Genomic DNA, 26,330 nt, shown 5'->3' on the forward strand with positions numbered 1-26,330 from the left:
ATATTTCGCATACATACATATTCTAGAAAATTTTCCCTTGTTCATACATATACACGCTTCAAATCAATGTGGCGCAATGTCAAATCTCCTACAAGTGAAGGACATTGTGTTTGAATGTGCAAAATAATTTGATAATTTTTTTATTATATCTCGATATCATTATATATTATATTTTATTACCAAGTATTAATGTAAACAACATCAATAAAAATCAAACTTGTAATCTCCTATGATTGACACATGATCGTAGTCTATTACGATTGAATAGATCTTGATTACGTGTGCATAAACGTGGCCTCAAATCTCAACGTTAGAGTTGACTTGAAATGATTTATAATTCTTGCAAAATAATTTGCTTTTCTTGCACTCACCTCTCTCATGGCCCAGGTTTCTCAGCTACCTTGCGACGGCGATGGCATTTGCATGCTTTGCCGGGCTAACCCTTCCGATATGGAGACCATCACTTGCAAAACTTGCGTCACTCCTTGGCATGTCGATTGTCTCTCAAATCCCCCTGAAACCCTAGCTTCTACTCTTCAATGGGACTGTCCCGACTGTTCACCGGCTCCTGAAGATACTTCCCTTCCTCCGCCGTACAATTCTCCACTCCCAACTCTGCCTTCTAATGACCTCATTGCTGCGATTCGAGCCATTGAGGCCGATTCTTCCCTTACTGACGGCGAGAAGGCAAAAAAACGCCAGGAGCTGCTTACTGGAAAGTCACGGTCCGACGAGAATGATCTTAAGAGAAAAGAGGGAGATGATATTTTGGATTTGTTTGATGAGAGATTGAACTGTTCTTTCTGTATTCAGTTACCTGATAGGCCAGTCACTGTAAGTTGTTTTTTTTTTTTTTTTTTTTTGGTGTAGCTTAGACTAAATGAAACCTAATGCTTCTGTTTATTGCCTATTGTCATTCATTTATTTCTCCTGACTTGAGGATTTCATAGTTTATTTAATGTAGTTTCCCTTTTTATATGTATTGATGGATGAAAATTCCTAGTTTTGAATGTCAAATATTGGCCCCATTGTATCTATAACTTATTGGATTAAGGTTTATAATGAGGGTTTGGTCTCAGATAGTGAATACTGAATGATTCTATCAATTAATATCCCTAGGCGTTGTAGGTGGTTATTAGAATTATCATTAATATAAAAAATTTCTCATTTTAGTTTATCTTATATATGCTCTAATTGGCAACTTTTATTGTAATCACCTATTGGTGTTGGATTTGTTCTTTTACGTCATTCATTAATGAAATGTTTCTATTACCAAATAAAACATTAATCAAAATTCAAATAGGATTGTTTATTTATTTATATCCCTTTTGATTTGAGTTCATCCTCAAACCTTTATCAATAAGCTTGTCCCTTTAGGTGGCAAGATGGTGTTGATGAATATTTTGATGATATTATGAAAATGTGGATATAAGAGAATGGATTTTGTCCGACAAAGTTGACAAAAAAAATTGTATATGGTATTCTTTTTATAACATCTTTTTTGGTTTCAAAATTTTACTAATATTTTTTCTAATAGACTTATTCACAAACTTTTACTAATATATTTTCTAATACGTTATGAAAGTTTGGTGAAATTTACAAGTTTAAAAGTGAGCATTTTTTTGTTGATAACCGTACTAGACGTGCTCATCATAGATAGTATTGAGAAAATATTTCTAAGTCACGTTCTAACGATTATTGTTCAACAGATGTGGTAAGGTTGAGGGATAGAATCTTCAATTTTAAGGAAAGACAGTTGGTGCTTTATCTTAATGAGCTATGCTTAGATCGACATATAAATGTAAATATAATTATACTTCAAGCCATCAAAGAGAAAAAGATCGATAAAATGCCTTTTCCTCTCTCCTCTCCCCCCTCACCAGATATTAGGCCCTCGCCATTGCCTTACTCCCCATGGCTCAACAATCTTTGCAGATTCTTTGTCCTCATGGTGAAGAATCACAATTTTCGTTCAGTGACTAGAAAGAAAAGATTACGATAAGGTATGATGAAAGTTACGAAAAACAGATCCTTTTCCATCTCCTTGCACTAGACAGCCATCCACTGGCTAGCAAAATGTTTCTCTACAATTCTCACAATCTCCCTCAACCAAAAGTTTATTTTAAGAAACGAGTATTGATGATCAAACTCTTTGGATTGAAAAGACAACCAATTTGAATGGAACTTTAGCTGAAATAACCAAGTTTGAGAACAATGGTCGCCTAAACAAGATTAACGATATTGGTCTAAACAAGATTGTGATACCGGTTGGAAAAGAGAGGAAGGGCTGGCAAGCATTTTATACCCTTCTAAATAGCTACCCTTTAACCACACCATTAACTTCTATTGTGGACTCGTAATTGATTTATATCTCCTATAATCTTTTTTAATTCAACCATCATGGGTTGGTCTAGTGGTCAAAAGGGACCATAAATTTTTAATAAAGGACTTAAGGGAATAGATTCAATCCATAGTGGCCACCTAATCTAGGATTTATTATCCTACGAGTTTCTTTGGTGCCCAAATGTTGTAGGGATGGTCGGGTTGTCTCGTTAAGGTCATAAACTGGCCCGGAACACTCACAAATAAAAAGTAATAATAATAATCTCGTTTAATTCATCATTCAAAAGACTTGCAATTATTTGTAAAATCTCTATCTTTTGATCAATATAGTGTCTTGGCAATCAGTTAATGGCAAGCATTTCTCGATTTCTATTGGTTTGTATCTTTGAAATTTTAGTTTACTGCTAATTACTTTAGGGTTCTCGTTGATGTGCACGTAAACTATTAGTGTATTAACCTTGTCTATTAGTTTGATTAATTGACTTTATACTAATAAGAATATGGCCATGTCATTATCCAGACTCCATGTGGCCACAATTTCTGCTTAAAATGTTTCCAGAAGTGGATTGGACTAGGAAAGAACACTTGTGCAAAGTGCCGCTGCGTGATTCCCACTAAAATGGCTAGCCAGCCCCGCATTAATTCAACCCTTGTAGTGGCCATTCGTATGGCTAAATTGTCGAAATCATTTGTTTCCGGAGGACCTCAGAAGGCTTATCATTATGTCCACAATCAAAATAGACCAGATAAAGCCTATACCACTGACCGGGCACAAAAAAAAGGGAAAGCTAATGCAGCAAGTGGAAAAATATTTGTTACAATTCCATCTGATCATTTTGGTCCTATTCCTGCTGAAAATGATCCTGAGAGAAACCAGGGTGTTCTGGTTGGTGAATGCTGGGAGGATAGGCTAGAATGTCGCCAATGGGGTGCTCACTTCCCACATATTGCAGGTATAGCGGGACAGTCAAATATTGGTGCCCAATCAGTGGTTCTTTCTGGTGGCTACCAGGATGATGAAGATCATGGGGAGTGGTTCCTCTACACTGGAAGGTTTTTTTGTACTCTATGCAGTTTGTTCTTTCCCTGTTCTTGATGTTGGTTAGCAGTCTGTCCTCGTCTGTTTACTGTTCTGCAAACTTTTAACACCCCAGTTATTTAGAAGACTTGCTCTTGTGTTAAATAATCATAAGATAAGTTCATTTTCATTGTTTTGTTCCATTTCCCATGTTGGCTCGATCTATTTCCTGTTTGTTTTCAGCTTCTGAAGAGCTTTTTGGTATAGGGTAAAATTGGTGGTATTTTTATTAACTTACCTCTCTCTATATTTTTTCTTTTTTACATTATTCGGTCACTATGCATAATAAACCATTGTGTTTGATGATTCTGCTTGGAATTAAATTGCAGTGGGGGTCGAGACCTTAGTGGGAACAAACGTACAAGCAAGGATCAGTCTTTTGACCAGAAATTTGAAAAATATAACAAAGCGCTGCAAGTTAGTTGCTTGAAAGGTTATCCTGTTCGGGTTGTTAGGTAGGTGGCAGCAAATTAATGCCTGATATTCCGTGTTTTTGGAGTTTCTATTTCATTTGCTGTGTTGATGTACGCCCATTTATTTGTCCTGAACCTGTATTTCTAGTTATATAGAATATAATCATATAACTTTTTGAAGACAGTAACAAAACCTGGTATACACTGCTTTGGGTCTCTCGACTATTCATTTTCTACATAAAATTTATACTGTCATATAGTTCACCATTTCAACTTGTAGGAGAGTTTATGACTCAGAATACCAGATAGCGCAGAGAATTATTTGATTTTCTACTTACATGGAACTGGACAAGCTCATGGTTTTCATTAGCCTCATTTATTGTCCTGTGTGTAAAGTGAGTTAACTTCTGATTTTGAAAACTAAAGAAATGCAGTAAAACTACTATTGCTTTGGTTGAGCATGTTCAAAGTATTTTTCCATGTTCTCAGCTTATGGAAGTCTAACTCTCCAAAACGGATCAGCATTCTTTCTTGGATTATGCTTAATAGCTGTGTAAATACCACCGAGGTCCTTCAGAGGAAGACTCCTACTTCTTGCCTTTTGCCTTCGATAGCCGTTGTTATGCTGAGGAAGAATCAATTGATCATCTTGATTTATGAAATATGGTTAGAGAGAAATCAAAGGGTTTTTGAAGACAAATGTTGCTTGTGGATAGATAACTTTGATTCAGCACATCTTAAAGCTTCTTCAGGGTGTTCTCTTATTGATAGTCTTAATGGCTTCTCTATATATTAATATGTTAGGTACTTAAGCACCTTAGAGAACCACATCCCAAAAGCTAGCTATTGGGGTGGGAGAGCCAAGTTACTTAAGTACCACATTAGTCATTCCATTCTAACCAATATGGGATAAAGGCATCCCATACTACCTTGGTTCCTAATAATACCCATCCTCGGAAAGCCGACGTCCCGAACGGCTACTCCGGTGGTACTTCATTCGGCCACACCCAGTTAGAACCCTCCGCCGATTCCACTCCAGAATGTCAACAACCGGCTTTGATACCATTGTTAGGTACTTAAGCACCTTGGAGAACCACATCCCAAAAGCTAGCTATTGGGGTGGGAGAGTCAAGCCACTTAAGCACCACATTGGTCATCCCATTCTAACCAATGTGGGACAAAGGCATCCCATACTACCTTGGTTCCTAACATAATATTATTTTGAATTGGTCTGCTTTCCTTTTTTTTCTTTTTCCTTCCCTCTTTGTGGGGTTTGTATCTTTTAACCATTAATCTCTTTTCATTTCTTTAATGAGAAAGATTGCTTTTGTGTTAGGTAGAGGTATGGGAAAGGCAGAATTCTTCCACTATTTTATCTCTTGCTTGTCTGTTTTTCATGCCAGATTGGAAGCTTCTTGTACCTTTTTAGATGTGATTGCATGACAGTTGGTGAATACACCTTGGGGAAACTAGTGTTACTCTTGGCTTCTTGATATTGTGTATGTTAGAGCAGATCTTTGTTCCAAGTAGGGATCTGAAATTTACATGGGTAATGCTGTATGTTAACAGATCTCACAAAGAAAAGCGTTCCTCATATGCTCCAGAGAAGGGACTGCGTTATGATGGAATTTATAGGATTGAGAAGTGTTGGCGTAAAGTGGGAATTCAGGTATTGTAGCTATTCTCATTTCCTAAACTACCATGTGATAAACAGCTTATTGATTAATATGTGTATCCTGAAATTAGGGCTTTAAGGTATGTCGGTATTTATTTGTTAGATGCGACAATGATCCTGCTCCATGGACAAGGTTTGTGTTTTCTAACTATGTAATTGCTTTCATGTTACCAAATGCTGAAATGCTAGTTGCAGTCTCTGGCTTTGCCTCTAAGGCATTTTCCTTCATTAAACAAACACTTACAATAAGTTTTTTTTTTAATGCAGCGATGAACATGGAGATCACCCTAGACCCTTACCATCAATTTCAGAGCTGAAAAAAGCAACAAATATTACGGAGAGGAAGGAAGGTCCATCATGGGACTTTGATGTGAGTATTCTCCGTTATATTTCACTTGTGATGAGATCTCTTTTTCCCAATTGAACAAACTCATCTTTTTCTCGTTATTATCTAACTTGTATTGAATTTTGATTACAGAGAATCCTTTTGTTTGTCTAAATGACAGTTTTCCTTACAATACATATTCCTTAAAGAAAAAATAATGAGATTTCTATGAATTTGGGATGTTAGTAACTAAGTTATCTCTTTAATGTGATATAACTAATGTTAAGTACTCTTCAAAATCTTTATAATGTTTGATTGTATAATCAAAGTTATTCTTAAAATATTTTCAAATTCACGATAAATAAATTAGTTGTTCATTTTATGCATATCCTTGTTTTAAAGACTAAATTATACGCTCTTGTTTTTCAGTCCTACTAATTTCTTTTAAGTTCTTCTCTGTTTTTTGAAAACTAAGTTTTGAAATATTAGTAAAATAAGCTAAGATATGTAATTTCTGAAAGTTGTTTAAGTTCTAGAATTATGTACATTTGCCTGGTTTAGGTTTGGTTCTAACGTAGTTAGTTTCTTAATCTAGTAAGGAAATAGTTTAAGCCCCATTGGTAACCATTTATTTTTTTTATTTTTTATTTTTTTTTTTTAAAATTAAACCCAAATACCTCTACCATCTCTACATTTCTTACTTTGTGACCTACTTTTTACCCTTGTTTTCAAAAACCAAGCGAAATTTTGAAAACTAAAAAAGTAGTTTTCTAAACTTTGTTTTTGTTTTTAGAATTTGGCTAAGAATTCAACTCTTGTATTTAGGAATATGCAAACCGTTGTAAGAACATGTGAGAAAATAAGCTTAAATTTTAAAAACCAAAAACCAAAAACTAAAAATAAAACGGTTACCAAACTGGGCCTTAACTACTAGTGTTTTTGGTTTACTGATAATTTTACTAATTTATGAACCGCGGTGTGGTAAATTTATGTACCATCTGTAAATTTCTTTCAGGAGAAAGATAACCGATGGAAGTGGAGCAGACCTCCCCCAACGAGCACAAAACCAGTTGAAACCGAAGATTCTGCTTCTGGGAAGAGGTCAAGGAGAAAAATTAGGCAATCACACAACATGAATGTTCGAGAAAGGTTACTGAAAGGTTGGCTAATTATATCGAGTAAAGTCGCTAAAAAAGGATGGTTTGGTGGTGAACACGGTGGGACATTACTAACTAACAATTCATTTTGAACATTTTCCACTTGCTGCTTGTAACTGTGTGTATGCAGAGTTTAGCTGCCTTATTTGTGGAGAGGTGATGAGTCTGCCAATTACTACGCCTTGTGCCCATAACTTCTGCAAGTCATGCTTGGAAGGTGCTTTTGTGGGCAAGACATTCTTGAGAGAGAGAAGCAGTGGTGGACGGAGTCTTAGATCTCGAAAGAATGTCATGACTTGTCCTTGTTGTCCGACAGATATATCCGATTTTCTACAGAATCTTCAGGTAAGATTTTTTTTTTTTTTTTTTTTTTGGTTTTACGGTAAAGAAAACAGTTCCTTTGTTTTCACTCGGGTAGTTGGCATGAATAGGTGAATAGAGATTTGTTGGATGTGATTGAGTCGTTGAAAGGTAAGCTTGAAGAAGAAGGGGATGAATCTGAGAAGCTTTGTGAAGAAGAGATAGATAGGGAAGAGGAGAATGAGGGAAAAGATGAAGTGGAAAAAAGAAAGCAAGCAAAGGTGGTGGTTGATGATGGGGAGGAAAAACCTGTCATTTGATTCGAAGACGATATCAAATGCCATGTGGTTTACTTCTTTGAGAACTGACCTCGCTAGACGAATAGATACGTCTTTGTCATATTTTCTTTAAGAGAAGTTGTGTAAATAGGCAAGTTGTAGTTGTAATAGACAATGATGACATCATAGGTGGGTTAGAATGTAGTTGTTTGTAGTACAAAGCCATGGCAATTGAATGATGGGTAGGTTGGAATGTAAATTCCATTCCCATTCCAACTGATTGATTTCTTCTCTAAATTCTCTTAGGTTCTAATTGTTGAACTTTAGAAAAGTGTCTATTTAGTCTCTGGTTAATTTGTCGTTATTCCATTGTGTTACGGTTGTTTTATATGCCTTTTTTTCCCTTTTCAATATCCATGAGATTATAATTGGATAGAAACCATACAAAGTTTTAGATACAGAGAATTCATTTAAGATGATCCCAAGTGGAAATTTTGGTCATTTACTTCTCAAGCTTTTTCATTAGAATTGATCTTTCTGGGCTCTTCCAACTCAAGCGCTATATGGTTGGACATCTTCAGTTCTGCCTCTCTTCGAAAACCACAACACAAATATATCTTCACGCCCTTCACAATCCGATTCTGATTCAACCCCCGCCCTCTTTTCTTTATCAATGAACAAAGAGGTGTGTAACGTCTTGAATCTTTCTGGTTAGGTTTTTATTTTTTAAGGACATAATATGTTTTTCGTCTTTGAGGTTTGATCTAATTATCTATTTGGTTCCTAAAATTTAAAAATGGATATTTTTAGTCTCGAGGTTTGAAAAATATGTTTAATTGGTACTTAGATCGATTTGACCATCCGTTAATTAACCGAAGGATGTGGTATGAATGAACTGACATTTTCTGAATAATGTGGCAAATTTTATTAATTTTTTATTGACTTTGGTTGGTGTAGCATATTTTTGTTTTATTTTAATCTTCTGTTCTCTGTTTCACCTCATTTTCTTTTCCAACGACAACCACAAGCACCGCTTTGGTGATGGAGCAACCATAATCTGCAAAATTGCTGCCCTACTTCAACCGCCGTGACCCGGCTTGCCGTACAAATTTGGAAGAGCCCAGAAAGATCAATTCTAGTGAAAATGTTCAACCATTAATTAAATCAACACGATCATGCTAACTAATACAAAATCTAAACTTATATGTAGACATAAGCTAAGTAGAAAGGAATGTGAAGAAAAATAATTGTTGTTTGTCAATCCTTACTCCCGCTATGATCTCCAATTAATTTTGGAGATCATAAGATAAGGAATGCTAGTTAATGCATACTTCATAAATTTTCATATTCAAGAAAAGTTTGAACTATGTGTATATTCATTGACCTTCATACTAGTGCATGCGTTGAAGTAGTGCTTAAGAGAATTCATGTGTTACTTAGAAAACTCGGTGCAAAGCTAAAAGCTCATGTGTAGTTCATCATTAAGAAAATATCTTGAAAACTAGTTCAATAGTAAATCATGCGATGAAACATATAAAAGAGGACATTCATCACTCATTGTCTTAGGCTACTTTCCCAAAGGATGATAAGCTTCTCTTATTTGCGTTTACCCTGTAACATCAGTAAATACCCTTAGTTAAAACTATTAGCTCCCTCTTGAACTTAACTTATATTCTTAAGTTGAACATCTCTCTTGGACAACCATCACAACCTTCATCGCGTAGCATACTTATCACAACACGATATAAAGACAATTTACCTTGCGCTCAGCTTGTAAGTGGCATTGTGCTCACAACGCTCACTTAGGTTCTAGGACACGCGCATGGTGCCTATGCGTCAAGCGCTTGCTAACACTCTCCTTAGCACGCCCGACCGATGTCCTTCTTATGCGTACATTCTCCAGCCAATGCTTGCACTCAGTCGCGTACAACTTCACTTGTCAGTTACGTGGTTATCCGTAAGATGCAACTGCCTGCTTAATCAAACATTAAATTCCCAGATTCAACCTTTGGCCTTAATAACTTAAATTCCAGGTGTTATTTCATATAATTTCCTTCTAAGAACTTGCTCATCAACAATTAACTTCCTTACCTTAAAATTTGAGCTTCTGATTCCTCTTGTCAAGCTCAAAATTTATCAATCTTTTTCACCTACCCAAGAAATTCGAAAGCTTAGAACTCTTTGGAAAATCTTCAAGCTTCAACTCGAATTCATGGGAAAATCCGATTGGCAACCCAAGCTCACCCTCTACGCTGATCAACCATCAGAATGACAACAACTTCATTCCCTTAGCACAAGTGAGAATGCCAAGCTGATTTCCTTTTCTTACTTCCCTTATATACTTGTGAATTATGAGCAAATGGTTTAATATGGTGACAACTAGGCCACTAAGTTATGCTTAAGGCTCTAAGCACGACATCTGACCCATTAAGCTCGGTGATTAAGCTGAACTCCTCTATCTCACATTAACGCATATGTTGAATACCAACGCGCAGGTTGGTTCTCATCACATAGACCCCTCTCTCAGCTAATACTCTTCAGCCTTTGTCTCCTACCATCACGACTTAAACCCTTGCGTTGACACTCGTCACTTACCAACAACTCCCAAGACCTCTATGACACTCTCTTTAACACACTTCAACTCACACATATCTTGCACCTTGCAATCCGCTTAGCCCTTTGCCTTGGTACGTTCTTCCAACCTCTTCATGGCCCTCAACCCAACCCTCACTTTTGATCATCTTTTCCTCTTTGATCCTTAGACAAATGGAAAGGCAAAACTCACTTCAGACTCTCTCATTTCTTCTAAGTGTCACCTCTATCGAAGAACCTAAACTTCCCATGCTTAGAATATTTTTCCAACAAAAATCCCTAAGCCCTTTCATACAAACAACATACATATAATGGAATTTAACCATACATCAATTCATTAACTTAAACATACTTACATAGTAAAATAGGATCCATGATTTACATGTAAACCCTAGAACTTGAGTTCTAAGCATCTATTCTTTGAAGTTAACTCTAGTGTTGTATGCTTTAAGATACTTAGTAAATTTTAATCCGTATGATATAGGTGTGAAACTTGGTAAAGGAAGGAAATAAGAATGAGATTTTTCATAAGTTTTAAGCTTGAGAAATTCTAAGTTAAATCATGAAGTGAAGTTCTCAAGTAGTTAAGTGTTTTAAATACTTAGTGAATTTGTTAGGATGATCTAAAGAAAAGGAGACTAGGTGTTGGCCCAGGAGGACTTGTAGTGTAAGTCCTAAATCCTTACTACTTATTTTCAATTTTAAAGTTAAGCTTTAATATCTCATTTGGAGATTGAACAACCTAAGTATCTTCAATGAATTTTAGGATTGAATTCAAGGAATTCTATCTTCAGTGGTGTGATTAATTGTGTTGAATCAAATGGAGGGGAAAATTGGGTGTAACTTGAAAATCCAAAATAGTTAGGAAAATGTGTAAGTGTCAAAGAGAGAATTTCCTAGGTATTACTATTTGGTCAAGTGAATTAAAGATGAAATTTAGCTAAGTACCTGGAGTAGTGAAATGGTTAAATAAGAATGGAATGTGGTTTTATAAGAAAGAAAATTTTATGGATTATTTAATTAATTTTTAAGAAAATTCAAATAAAAGTTATTTAAGTGTTTAAAAAGGGATAAAATTATAGGAAAATAGGTAATTAAAAATAGTGGGGTTGAGTGGTTGAAAAAGGAGGTGGCAAGAAGAGATTGAATGTTAGAGATGCAGTCGGTGGGAGGCCTTAAACTGACTTTAGAAGCTGATGTTTTCATTTCCCTCATGACATTTTCATTTCTCTTCGACCAAAACTCACATAAATGTGTTAAGAAGATGCTCGGGGGCTTCCGAAGCGATTGGAGTGCAAGAAGATGATGTTTTCTTTCTTTCTTTCTTTCTTTTTTTTTTTTTTATGAAAAACTGGTGGTTGTTCAGAAATATGAGTTTGTGAGCACTTGATTTGTTGAGGCTGATTTCGAAGGATACAAGGAATTTTAAAGCTTCAAATCTTCAGGTTAGTAAGTTAATACATGAATTTAAAGTTTTATGAAATAAATTTGAGGTAATTGAGTTAAGAATTAATGAAATAAGATCTGAAATGGTGAAGGTGTGTTGCCCTTAAAGAATAAAGGAACCATGACTGAAGGTTGAAGAAGTTCGTGCACGCTTGCTAGCCATCCTTGCCTTCACATGCACGCACAATGTCACAATCACACTTTCAAATCGCACTTTCAGAAACTTCACTTAGCGATTTTGCGACACTTGTTTCCGCTCACAAACAAGTTAGCCAATTCGAATACGGAATGCCGATGGCACACTGGGTACCTCTCGCAACCTCCACCCCCGTTTTAGAGAAAACGGGTTTGGAGAAAAAGGTTTTCGAAAATGTTTTGAATGTATGAATAGAGAAGAGAAAGATTGTAGTAGGCTAGAAAGCAATAAGCAACAACAATGACTTCATAGCATACCACTCTAGGTATGGGGAAGTGATGGTTAGTCTTATCCTCGTATAGTGCATTTTGAACAAAAGTACATCTGTCACCCTTGCATATGGAAATGGACAAGCAATCACACACTAAGAAAAGTCATATAAAGTAAACTACCTAGCAAAAGAAAATACATAAGATGAGAGCATAGTAAAATGAGGTGGAGGCAGACGGCAACACACCCTGGACAAGCATGATCGCCCCCACTCAATTGGTTGACGTCCCCATCAATCGACTTTGCTTGAACTAAGCAAATTGTTGAACAATTGCCTCAAGGTCTTCTGCGCACTCCCAACGAACTTCTCTGTCTTAGAGGTTTTTCCACCTCTCCAGGAACTCTTCCCAACTTGGTATTGGTCTTCCAACTCTGTCATTTTCCTTAGCAAGTCTCTCATTGACTTCTTCCTTTGTCATTTTCTTCGTCGTGTCAGTCTGACGGGTCACCACCCTACATCGCTCCTCGACATAGTCGGGATGATAGAGTTTCAGTCTACTTACGTGGATGACGGGATGAATCTCCATCCTCGATGGTAACTGCACCCAATAAGAGGCTTTCCCAACCCTTTTGAAGATTTCCACCAGTCCTCTAAAGTTGCTCACGAGGCGACGTTCTCTTTGTCCTCGACTTTGAAACTGACCTAAAAACAAGTTTACCCGAACCCTGTCCCCTGATAGGAACTCTCGGTGTCTGGGCTTCCTTCTTCTTCTTCTTCTTCTCCTCTTTGGAGGCAGGGACTTGTGTAAATTGATTTGCTTGGCAACACGACACTTCTCCAAGACACACAAAATATCTTGAGGGGCCTTTTGGTGACAGGAAAAAATGCAATCTCTTTTGATATGCATTGGTTTCTATGCGTTAATGGTCATGCGTTAACCTGAAGAATATACAATATGCATTAATCGTGTATGCGATGACCATGTGTTCCTGTCACAAGTTTTCTTGCTCTCTTGCCAAGTATAACGAGAACGCAAGTTTCTTAAGATGATCCGAGGTCGAACACAGGGACTTGTAACTAAATGATGTTTGTAAAGTAATGTGTTTGAAGCAGTGAGTAAAAATAAAAGGAAAGAAGTTAATTGACTGTGCATTACTCCTACTCCTAGCTAAACAAATTGAGCAATGGAAGTTTGACTATGAGAATTGGTAGAGATACGACAACCGTTAACGCGTAATAAGATGCATGGAGGAGTAGAATTGTGGAGGGGGTAAATTCACCTCATCATTAAGCTTGATCGCAAGAGTAATCCCAGCTCGCCACACTAACGCATTGCACACCTCTCGGTGGTCAGCCACATACTTATATTTCTATAACGCATGGTTGCGTTGAGCGTAAGATTGTTCCTATCTCTAGGAACACTGCTTACTTTGCTTAGTGAGTTCCACTACTTACCCTCTCGGGCAGTTGGTTATAGCTACTCAACTCATAGACAAGCATTGTGATAGTCTCGCACTAAGTAAAAAGGATTGACTCACTATACTCGTGCAACGCACACCTCTCATTGGTTTGCTACATGCGTCATATCTCTATGCTGCATGATTAAGTATGTGATAACTCTTGCAATCTACACTTAACTCATTGCAATGAAAGTAAAAGATGATAAAGAAGAAGATAATGAAGATGATGTTGAAGGAAATAAAGAGATGCATTGATTACAAGATATATTAATGTCTTAAGCCAAAATGTAATACAATATAGAAATAAGAAGAGAGGTGGAGGGCTAGATGTAGGCAATCTCTTGCTTCCATTATATGTGTGTCAAGGTTGTCGGTGGTGCCATGGATGGGTGGTGAAGTAGTCTCTCTCGAGCTCTATCTCCAGCGGAGCTCCGATCGTCACTCAGAAAGGGTTGTGGAAGTGAAGAACTCTCAAAGAATGTCTTGCTCACGCTTTCATTTGTGATCACAAGAATCTGCCCAAGACAGAGACTCAGATGGCTTGAATTTGGGCTCCAAGGCTCTATTTATAGAGCTCAAACGTTGACAACATTGGTAGTCCCGCTTTAAATCACTGCCACTTCTGACGCGGTTGGTTAAATGTCAGCATCATCTTATCTTTTTTATACTTCCAAGGTATACGTTCATGATTGTTTCTTCTAAAGTATCAACACATTCCACCCACCTTGTGATCAACCTTCTATCACGGTTATCACTCTGTAGCTGCAACGTTCCATGCGACGAACTAGTCTTCATGAAGATTAACACATGCAATCAACTTTGCGATGGTTTGGGATCAACGCATGCGATCGATTCCTGCAATAACTGCAAAAGTAGACATGACACAAAATAACGCATGATATAGGGTTAGCGAGGATTTTTCAGTGTTGGTTGACACAAGCTCACTTTTCCACATGAATTCTTAGTGTTATCAATGCATATTCTGCTCATCACCCCTCATAATAAGTTAAAGGCCACAATAGCTTGTATTTCTACAAGTTATCACCTTCTCTTCCATGGTTTCAACTGACTCGTGGGTAGGGTCTTTCTCCAACTAGAGGGCCGTGATCATCCTTATCGCATTCAGCTGTTTGATTCTGGCATGTACAACGGTGGGTGTAGACCCTATAATCACTAAACACTTGGCAAGAGGTATTGGTATTACTTGGTGTTCAAGCAAGACTTCCATCCTCAACACCACGTCAAAGTCATCCATTTTGACGATCACAAAATTGGCAGGGCCACTCCAATCCCCCAACTTTACGACTGTTCTCTTTACCATTCCTGTAATAGACAAGGTTGCAGAGTTCATTGCTTTCATCTTACCTGCACCTCTTTCCCAATAGAGATTCAACAGTCTGGCTTTTGTTTTGGACATAAAGTTATAGGTGGCTTCTGAGTCGACCATTTTACTTTTGGTCGATCTATGGTTGACCCAAGCATCGACATACATCAATCTGCTTTTTAGGGGTTCCTTTGTTTCTCCCACATTCTTTTGGAGGGCAGCTAAAAATATTAGGGCCCCAGCTCGTGGGGTTCCATCTTCCTCGACTTGCACAGTCTCATCCTCTACCTGAACAACCTTGCCTTTCCAGTCTGAGGCTAAAGAGGCTTGGAAAGCATTAAAGGCTGCTCGTTTCGGACATTCACTCACCTTTTGTTGCCTCTTGCATTTATAATAGGATAGGGGCCGATAGAAATTCTACTGAGTTTGCCCTCGCCACGTATTTCCAGTCATCTGCTGAAGTGGTTTCCCATCCCCATTAGTGTCTCCATCTCCCTCACTATTCTTCAATGGACTCGACCAATTGCTTTATTAGGGGATCTCGAATGTTGCCTTCTCTCTTGAGAATCATAAATTAAGTCGAACAAACCGTTCGACCATTGAATATGCGGCTAGGAGATCTTGTATTCTCTGTTCATACAGTTTCGTCATTGCCCATGGTTTCAGACCCTCAACAAAACAGAACACTTTATCTTTTTTGGACATATCTCTTATGTCCAACATCAACCCGGCAAATTATTTCACATAGTGCCTCATGGTGCTAGTATGTCTCAATTCCCACAACTTACGTCTTGCCAAAACCTCAACATTCTCGAGGAAGAACTAAGAGCGCAACTCTTGTTTCAGTCTCTCCCACGTGTCGATGGTGCACTGACCCTCTTGGACATCCATGAAGTGAGACCTCCACCTTAACTTGACATTCTTTGTCAGATGCATCGTTGCTAGGGTGATCTTCAACTCTTCAGTCGCTGTGTTCGTAGCTCTGAAATACTGCTCCATGTCAAAGATAAAATTTTCTAGTACCTTCGCATTGCGAGCCCTACAGAAGGGCCTGGCTCGGGTACTTTTACCCTATTAAATTGGATTGCGCCCCCAACTGGGGCTTGATTTTCCACCACTCTCATGGTGAGGTTAACTCTTGCACTAATGTCTGTAATCTCTACCCGGATGACATCAATGGTGGCTCGAAAGTCCTCGGACAATTCAGTCATCATTTGAATTATCACTTTCTGCGAGTTGTCTAGTTCTCTGATACGCTCTTCCATAGGGGCAACAGAGCCTGACGAACCATCCCCACACTCGAGAGGCCCACATCTCGTAGTTTTTGCCTCTAGGGTCTCAACCCTTGTCATCAATTCCCTGACGGGCATTCTGTCTAAGCGGTGAGTCACCGCGTCAATTTCATCGGTCTTGTCAACAACTTCTTGTAACCGAGTTTTTAAGAACCGAACCTGATCAAGGACTTCTATTAGATAGAGCATATGCTCTTCTATCTCGATCAGTCAGTCAACATGGGAATTGCCCAACTTCTTTGTAGCAGACATGATCACAACTTTTCAACTCCGCAAGCCGACTAAAGGAACTCTTATCAAAGAGACCAGTGAGCGGAAGTGAGATCGTTTCAAACCCCATTGTGATAGAACATACACATTTACAATCAAATAGTAATAGTTATGCATATAGTCTAAATTATAGCATGCTTCAAAAGAAAAAAAAAAAACTAAGAATCAAGAGAACTTACCCTTGAAGAACTATTCTTCTTGTTCCCTCGATCTTACTATACGATCGTTCACCAACACGAATGTCACGCCTCAGCAATCTCCTCGAACAAGAACAAATCTCACTCGACCCTCGAACAGGAAGCAGACACCACTAGCAAGCTACCTTGGTATTCTCGGTGTGAGAATCCAGGAGTTGTGGACTCTGTAGGATTTAGTAGAGGGTATGAGGAATTAGACCAATCGTATAGTCGATCGAGTAAGTGGGAGATGACTATAGTCTATTGTATAGACTAAGTACTCAATCGTTTAGAAAACAGGTGACTATCGTATAGAAAACTCGTTACACGATCGTTTATGCTCTTAAACTGTCGTATAGCTATTTCTTTTGTTCGTATGATTCTCAATTGCTTAATAATCGCTTTTTGTAAAAATGAAAATGATTTTCATTTTATCCATCAGTTACCATAACTGATCATAACTTCCCACTACGTTGGTTATTGGGAGAAAAAACCAAAACCAATTATCCCATAATTGATTTAATTACAAATATAAATAATATATTCGTAACCTATAGTTTTAATATCACATATCATGCAATATATAAACCATAGTTCTTTTTCTCCCTTATAGCATTTAATAATAATTTCTCCAATTAATGTATCTAATACATTAAGTCGATTATATCTCATATAATTGATATAATTTAATTATATCATATATAATCAAATTTCCTCTTGTTAATTTGAACACTTCAAACTAACCCAAAACTTGATTCTCAACATGAATCCATTGAGCTACCAAGGGGACCTTGGAATTGTATCTTGAAGCTCCAATGGTACGTGAATAACTGACTGAACTCTTTAATCACGATATCCATCATCCGTTAACTGCCGGTCATTCCACTAAAGGCCGACAACTGCACTCTTCGCGTTACAGATATATTTTTGTGTCCATTGGATACAACCAATCAATAGTATGGTGGCCCTTCACAAATCGCTCATAAGTACAGCCGAGCCAATTTACCGTTTTCCCCTATAATTACATCTAACTCCTTAAGTACTACTGATTCCTCTAATGAACAATACATCATAGTCCTACTATGAGTAAATCCTTCTTGGGTCAAAAGAAGATGTGGAGTCACATTGTTCAAGTCTCGGAATCAGCCCTTAGGGAAGCAATTTATCTACTTACTCCTAAATCGGGGAAGGAGTGAATTTCGTCTTGTATAGCTGAGTTCCTAGCTTCCCAAGCAGACAAATTTCCAAAGTGATAGGTTTGAGTCGGAAATCTGGCCACTTGCACCCATACAAATCAAAGAACTGCCCTCATAGGCAGGAGTTCCCAACTCATTCAGGATTAAGGTCATGTTACCTATGGTCATCACTGTGAAATGAAAGTCTTTGTCATGAACGGCGTTAACGAGACTAAACATTTCGTGGTCCGGTCTTATACAAACTCTTTTGTATAGAGCATCCCCACTCGCATGTCTAATACAGACCATTTGTAGCACTTTACAACACTTGTAACATCTACAAAGCGGGCAACACTTGTAGCGTCAATATGATAAGGTTTTCCTCCTTAATTCATATACTACAGATTATTTAGGTTATCACTTAAAGCATGATCCATTTTTATGTCATTACATACATGCTTAAGTTACAATGATAACCAGGGATCTTAGTTTATTGGTTTGTGGTTAATGCAACTAAAAAATCTTATATTTCAAAGACTGTAGTGAATAAAATATCTCATATTATTACATCACAAATATTTGTTCATACACATGTTTATAAACTACTGCACCCTACAAGATTTAGGGCATCAACCCAACAATCTCCCACTTGTCCTAAAGCTAGTGGGATGTACAAGAAAAATACAAGTACGAATCAATAAACTAGGGCACAAAGACCCAGTACAACAATACTCCCACTTGGCCTAGTCCAGCCGTAGACGGTCCCGTAGACCCATGCTCTGAATGTGACCCTCAAACATTGTAGCCGTGAGAGCCTTCGTAAACGGATTAGCAACATTATGCTCTGAAGCTATCTTCATGACAATCACGTCCCCTCGATGCACAATCTCTCTGGCGAGATGGTATTTCCACTTGATATGCTTGCCACGCTTGTGACTCCTAGGCTCTCTGAAATTCGCCACAACACCACTATTATCACAATAAAGGGTGATGGACCTAGACATGTCTGAAACAACTTCCAGATCAGTTAAGAACTTTCTGAGCCAAACAGTCTCCTTAGTAGCTTCACAAGCTGCTACATACTCGGCCTTCATAGTGGAGTCAACGATACACCCCTACTTAGTGCTTCGCCACACTATAGCTCCTCCGTTAAGAGTGAACACTGATCCTGAAGTGGATTTCCGAGAATCCTTATCAATCTAAAAATCAGAGTCCATGTATCCAGTAAGGACCAAATCCTTAGATCCATACATAAACATGTAGTCCCTCATTCTCCGAAGATACTTGAGGATGTTGTTGACGGAAATCTAATGACTCTGTGCTAGATTAGACTGATATCTACTGACTATCCCCACAGCGTAGTAAATGTCAGGTCTAGTACATAACACCGCATACATCAAACTGCCAACGACAGATGCATAGGGGACCCGTCTCATTTTCTTAACCTTTTGAGGTGTCTTAGGACATTTCTCCTTAGACAATGTAACTCCATGATGAAAAGGTAAAAGGCCCCTCTTGGAGTTCTGCATCGAGTACTTGATCAACATCTTGTCAATGTACGATGCCTGAGTCAATGCTAGCACTTTATTCTTTTGATCTTGAAAGATCTGAATCCCAAGAACAAACTAAGCCTCTCCCAAATCTTCATTTGGAATTGAGTCGCTAGCCAGTTCTTAACTGAAGTTAGTAAACCTACAACATTTCCAATGAGTAGGATATCATCAACATATAACACTAGGAAAACTACTGAACTGTAGATGATTTTCTTGTAGACACAAGGCTCATAAATGTTTTGGTCAAAGCTATAAGATTTTATAGCAGTATCAAACCTTATTCCAAGATTGAGACGCCTCTTTCAATGCATAAATGAACCGATTCAGTTTGCAAACTTTTTGCTTCTGACTTTGGGCTATGAATCTTTTGGGTAGTACCATATAAATGGTCTCCTCAAGATTATCATTCAGAAAGGCAATCATGATATCCATTTACCATATTCCATAGTCATAATATGAGGCAATGGGCAGGAGGATGTAGATAGACTTAAGCATGACAACATATGAGAAAGTCTCCTCGTAGTCAACTCCCTCCACCTGGGTATAATCCTTTGTCACAAGTCTGGCCTTGAAGGTTTGCACCTTCCCATCAGCACCCCGTTTCCTCTTGTAGATCCATTTGTAACCTATAGTGTAACCCCATTAGGTTGATCTACAATATCTCATACTGAGTTGAAGTACATAGACTCCATCTCGAGATCCATGGCTTTGACCCTTTCATCTCTATCAACATCCTCCATTTCCTTCTTATAAGACAATGGATCCCCAACCTCGCCATCGACTACCATAGCCAGGATTTTCGTTAAACCCATATAGTGAACAGATGGGTTCGCAATCCTCCCACTATATCGAGGTTCTCTCAACTCTTGAGGTAGATTTGACCTACTAGATAAACTTCCATCAACATCTCTTGTTGATGTAGCAGGCCCTTCAACAACTCTTGTTGAAGTTTCAGTAGTGTCTTTGGAAAGTTTACTCAATACTATTTTTCTTCTCGGACTGTGTTCCCTTATATGATCCTCCTCAAGGAAGGTAGCGTTTTTCGACAACACAAACACCTTGTTTTCCTTAGAATCATAAAAGTAACCCCTTCGTGTCCCTTTGGGGTAGCCTACAAATAGGCACAGCCTCAAACGTGGTTTCAATTTCTTAGGATTAGCCTCAAACACATGTGTTGGGCAACCCCAGATGTGAAAATGACGCAAACTAGCTTTACGCCCATTCCACAACTCCAAAGGTGTTCTGACAATACTCTTGGAAGGAACACAGTTGAGGATATAGGTTGCAGTCTCTACTGCAAAATCCCAAAACGAGTTCGGTAAGGAAGCATAACTCATCATCGACCGAACCATGTCTAACAGGGTTCTATTTCTCCTTCCCGATACACCATTCTGCTGAGAGTTGGGAACGATTCCATGTTCTATCAAATAGTTCTGGAACTCAGAATCCAAAAACTCTCCACCCCAATCAGATCAAAGTATCTTAATCTGTTTATCTAATGCGTTTTCAACCTTAGATTTGAACTCTTTGAACTTTTCAAAGGATTCTGACTTATGTTGCATCAAATAAACATACTCATACCTTGAGTAATCATCAGTAAAAGTGATGAAATACTCGTAACCTTCCTTGGCTCGCACATTCATCGGACCACAAAGGTCTGAATATACTAACTCTAGAGACACTTTGGCTCGATAACCTTTTCCAGTAAAAGGTCTTTTAGTCATCTTGCCTTCAAGGCATGACTCGCACACAAGCAAAGAATTTTCCTCTAACTCGTTTAGAAGTCCATTCTTCACCAATCTCTCAATCCTATTGAGATTAATGTGTCCTAATTGTAGGTGTCAAAGTTGAACATTTTCTTTAGGAGAAAGTTTAAGTCGTTTATTTTGAGTTACGACAGATTTAAATATCTCTATGTTATGGAGGGAATTTTTTGCTAACGGTCTTAGCACATATAAATTATTTTTAGAAATGCTGAACATATCTTAATATCATCTTTTAGAATAAACACTTTATTCATTGAAAAATTGAGGGTATATTTACATTCAAGCAAACACTTTATAGAAATTAAGTTCCTCTTTAACTGGGGAACAACATATACATCATGTAAAATGATAAATCTATTATGTAAAGTTAACTGGAGACCTCCCACTGCCACAACTGAGACGACGTGCCCGGTGCCTACTTGCATCGTCATCTCACCAGCCTCAAGCTGCCGCCAGGATCTAATCCCCTAAAAAGAAGAACAAATATGATTAGTGGCCCCAGAGTCTATAATCCAGGCAGAATCATCATTCTCCACTAAACAAGTTTCCAGAACTAGTAAATCACATTTACCTTGTCTGCCCTTGGCCTTAGCCTTCTTCCTCTCCTTTAGCCAACTGGGCAGTTCCGCTTCCAGTGCCTATCCTGGTTGCAATGAAAACATTTTCCTTTTTCAACCGGCGCTGGTTTCCTACCCCGCTGTATAGCAGATTGTGGGTTAGCTGGTGTCTTCCCCTTCCTCTTACTACCCTTCTTCTTCTTCTTCCATTTGTTAATGTTGGAAGAAGAAGGTGCAGACTTAGTTCTTGAGGTCGAACCTTTGTGGAACTTTTTAGATGATGAAGTAACATTTGCCTCACTAACTGTCTTCTCCTTGCTTTTCAGCAAGGATTGGAACATCTGCAACTCGTTGAGGAGAGTTGTAAGAGTGTAATCAACCTTGTTCAAAACAGCGTTGCTTATGAAGTGCATGAAGCTTTCTGACAACGTTTGCAGAATAATGCTAACTTGGCAGCCCTCATCGACGTGGGCTCCGTTCATCTCCGCCACATTAAAGTGGACCATCATGTTCAGAACATGTTCTCAAATAGGATGTACCTTCCTTCATTTTGGAGTTGAAGATGCTTTTGAGAGCGTCATGCTTGAGTTTCCCGGATAGTTGTCCAAACATTCCCTTCAGGGATTCCATGATATCACATGTAGTGACCATAGGATCATGCTTTTTGGCCAAGACATTGTTTATGCTGGCCAAGATGTACGCTCAGGCCTTCTCGTTCACCCGTGTCCATCGTTCTTTCGAACGCTTCAAGCAACAGTAGGAGCTGGAATAGGAGGATACTCCTCCGTAAAGACGAACCAAAGATCATCGATGATTAATATAGTAAGTATTGAGTTTTTTCAACTACATAATTGTCGCCAATTAGTTTATTGGTAGCTAATAAAGCTAATGTCGCGGTTGCCATAATTTAAAGTTGCTGAAAAACATGAACAAACTTAATTAGTCTAATTGCACTACCACTTTTAACACCAATTTTAGTTTTTTAGCAAAATAGTTTTATTGTACCCTGAGTGAAAAACATCTATTCTACAATGATGCCCCAACAAGGCAGGACAAAAGTCACCGATGAGGTGATCAAATGCCCCTTCACTGGGATGAGACATTCTCAACCATTAGATAGAAACAACTCTTGTAACTGACTCTAATAGTCAACATTTTTCGGTCCAGGATATGTTAATCTTTAACAATTTCGGTAAGTGTAACCCCTCATTTTAGGCTCTAAAGTCCCGTCCTAATGCACCCACCCCTTTCGCTACTCATGAAAATCCTCATGTCCGATCTCCTTTACTACTATGAGTAAATCCTTTTGGGGCAAGACAAGGTGTGGCGCCACATTGTTCAAGTCCGGGAATTAGCTTTTAAGGGAGCAATTTATTTACTTACCCCTAAATTGGGGAAGGAGTGAATTTCGTCTTATGTAGTTGAGTTCCCAGCTCCCCAATTAGACGAATCCTCAAAGTGGTAGGTTTGAGTCAGCGATCTGGCCACTCACACCCATACAAATTAAATGACCGCCCTCATAGGAAGGAGTTCCCAACTCACTCAGGATTAAGGTCATGTTACCTATGGTCATCCTCGTGAAATAAAAGTCTCTGTCATGAACAACGTTATATAACGAGACTAAACATTTCGTGGTCTGGTCTTATACAAACTCTTTTGTATAGAGCATCCCCGATCGCATGTCAATACATGATGGTCAGGATCAGACCATTTGTAGCACTTTACAACACTTGTAACATCTACAAAACGGGCCACATTCGTAGCACCAACAGGATAAGGTTTCCCTCCTTAATCCATATACTACAGACCATTTAGGTTATCACTTAAATCACGATCCATTTGTATGTCATCACATACATGCTTAAGTTACAATGATAACTAGAGATCTTACTTTATTGGTTTGTGGTTAATGCAACTAAAAAATCTCATATTTTAAAGACTGTAGTGAATAAAATATGTCATATTATTACATCAAAAATGTTTGTTCATACGCGTATTTACAAATTACTAAACCTTACGAGATTTAGGGCATCAACCCCAACACCGACTTGGCTCTGATACCAACTGTATCGGAGCCAACTTTCGCTCTGATACCAACTGTCACAATCACACTTTCAAAAGCTTCACTTAGAAATTGTGCAGCACTTGTTTTCGCTCACAAACAAGTCAGACAATCGAACACGAAACACCGATGGCATATCGGGTGCATCTCGCAATCTCCACCCTCGTTTTAGAGAAAACAGTTTTAGAAAATGGGTTTGGAGAAAAAGGTTTTCGCAAACGTTTTGAATGAATGAATAGAGAAGAGAAAGATTGTAGTAGGCTAGAAAGCAATAAGTAACAAAAATGTCTTTATAACATACCACTCCGGGTATGGGGAAGTGATGGTTAGTCTTATCCCCATATAGTGCATTCTGAACTAAAGTACATCTGTCACCCTTGCATATAGAAATGGGCGAGTGTTCATACACTAAGAAAAATACATATAAAGTAAATTACCTAGAAAAAGAAAATACATAAGATGAAAGCATAGTAAAATGAGGTGGAGGTGGACATGCAGCCATAAGCAACACGCCCTGGACAAGCATGACCATGACATATAACGCCCATTCATCGCCCACTTTGTGCACGTCAGCGCTCGTTAGCATCACCTACGCGCCTCCATATGCCTAAGACACGCCTGTGGGCGTGATTTGCTGTCCATCCCTATGCCAGACACACTCATGTGTGTGGTTTGCCGCCTATCCTATGCCCAATCATGCACCAACCATTATTTTTTAAGCCCATTGACCCTAATTTGAGTCATTTGATGTTTGTAAGTGATTTTTAAAGATATTTGTATGTTTTTGGAATATTTTGGCCTTAAAATGCATAAATTTGGGTCTTAAGCTAATTTTAGGATATTTTAAATAATTTAGGGTTAAAGGAGCTAAAACCCTAAAATAAGGATAATTTGGAGTTAAATGGGTTCAAGAATATTTTAGTTGAAATTATTAAACTCAAAGGTGAGCTAGATAATTAATCAAGGGTTGTTAATGTATTTACAGGCTAAACAAAGGTTGGAAGAGCTTATAATCCTTTGGGAGCTAATCGCTAACAGCAACTGACAAATAATTTAATATGTTTTACTCAAATATTTTTATTGAATGATTCTATCGAAATTAGTTAACTCTTTTACAAAGATGATTTATAAGTTACATGATCTATGTTTTCAAGTAAGCTAAAGCATGAGTTCTCTCTGATAAGTTAGATGTTTACATGATTTTTAAGGGTCCGTTTGGATTGAATTAAGAATTTTTTTTTTTAAAAAAAATCATTTTTATTTAAACACTTAAGATAAAATTTGATTAAAATTTACTTAAAAAGTTATTTTAAATGGTTGCCAAATACTCCAATTTCCTCCAAAATGACGTATTTTTTAAATTAAACATCTAAAAATGTATTTCAAACACACCTTAAGTATGTTTGAAACATGGATTTCTCCGATATGAGCTATATGCCTAAATGTTTCAAATTATGTAAAGTATGCTTTTCTTTTATAAATCCCAATGTGATATCTTTTATATGATATATTTCAAAGCATGTTTTTGGTAGGCATTCCTAATGTATTATTCAAAGTATCATGTTATGTTTACCATTTCCAATGCTAAGTATTTATGGAATGCCCAATGATTTTATGTTCAAAGTATAATTTATAAATGAATGCTTTAAGTTAATTCCCGATACTCACGAAGATGAAGGTATCCAGGACCCTTATACTAAAGAGATGAAGGTATCCAGAGAATTCATTATCTATATGTATATGATGGTCTTTGGGGCCCACTTGAGCACACATATAGGCTTTTGGGGGCATTTCTACATGCACATATGAAAGTTATCGACGCTGATTATCTTGAGATCACTTTACATCAGCTAAGTTTATCGACATTGAGTGTATCGAGCTTGCTCTACCTCAATTAAGGTGAAAAGGGTACAAGTTATGCAATAATATTCGATGAGATTTACAGAAACCATGCTATGATTTCATGGTTTTCTATGTTATATTTTAATGTTGCAAGCACTTACAAAGCATCTTTAAAACCCTGAAGCAATGAAAATATTCTGATTTATCACAGTTCTCTTTAATTATAACCAGTTTATGTTAATTCATGAATAAACAGTCATTCACTAGGCTTCCCAGGTCACTTTTTCAAAATGTTTTCCCTCCCTAGGTAGCAATCGAGATCCTGGTGCCTAGCTTACAACTGCTAGTCTGACACACAACTACGAGAAGATTTAGATAGACCAAGAAGTCCTTAGGTCTATACTAAGTTTGAAATATTTTGTAATCATGTACATTAAGCAGGAAAAAGGGTAGAGACCTAAGTCTGTAAATATGTTTGTGAGTTTGCTGAGTATGAGCTCTGGTCTGCAAATAATTATCTGAAGTTTATCATGGGACAACCTAGCTATATTATTATTTGAAGTTCATGTTACCTCTAAAGTCTATGCTTGAGATCTCTAGATACACACACACACACACTTTTTTATCAGGTTATGCAAAGGCGAGGAGACATGTTACAAGTATTAGATGAGCAGTAGATGTCATAAGAGAGTTGGCATCTGCTGTTTTCACATCTCTTTCTAGGTTAAGATAGTAGTCTGGGAGGGGGTGTGACAAGAGAGCATGAGAGGATACGAACTATAAATTCACAGCCGACCTGTCCCAATCTTCCAAAACTGCATGTCCCCAAGATATCGGAC

General features: G+C 37.8%; 1 protein-coding gene across 4 annotated transcripts; it reads left to right on the forward strand.

Annotated features, from left to right (window-relative positions):
* The first annotated feature begins 298 nt into the window (after positions 1 to 298).
* On the forward strand, positions 299 to 7,933 carry LOC120088387 (E3 ubiquitin-protein ligase ORTHRUS 2-like). Of its 4 annotated transcripts, none has more exons than XM_039045646.2 (9): positions 299 to 834; positions 2,864 to 3,396; positions 3,751 to 3,876; positions 5,404 to 5,503; positions 5,581 to 5,642; positions 5,777 to 5,879; positions 6,850 to 7,051; positions 7,122 to 7,336; positions 7,423 to 7,933. In XM_039045646.2, exons 1-9 carry the CDS (start codon positions 379 to 381, stop codon positions 7,609 to 7,611), a joined length of 1,986 nt encoding a protein of 661 aa, XP_038901574.1. In that variant the 5' UTR covers positions 299 to 378; the 3' UTR covers positions 7,612 to 7,933. The 4 variants fall into 4 exon arrangements, with proteins under 4 accessions (XP_038901574.1, XP_038901576.1, XP_090161866.1 ...); XM_039045648.2 differs by having other exon boundaries at positions 324 to 834; positions 7,410 to 7,933; XM_090305740.1 differs by having other exon boundaries at positions 324 to 834; positions 6,850 to 6,994; positions 7,410 to 7,933.
* Positions 7,934 to 26,330: the final 18,397 nt, after the last annotated feature.

The sequence above is a fragment of the Benincasa hispida genome, chromosome 10 (genome assembly GCF_027475165.1).
Source record: "Benincasa hispida cultivar pf3 chromosome 10, pf3_genome.v1.1, whole genome shotgun sequence".
NCBI lineage: Eukaryota > Viridiplantae > Streptophyta > Magnoliopsida > Cucurbitales > Cucurbitaceae > Benincasa > Benincasa hispida.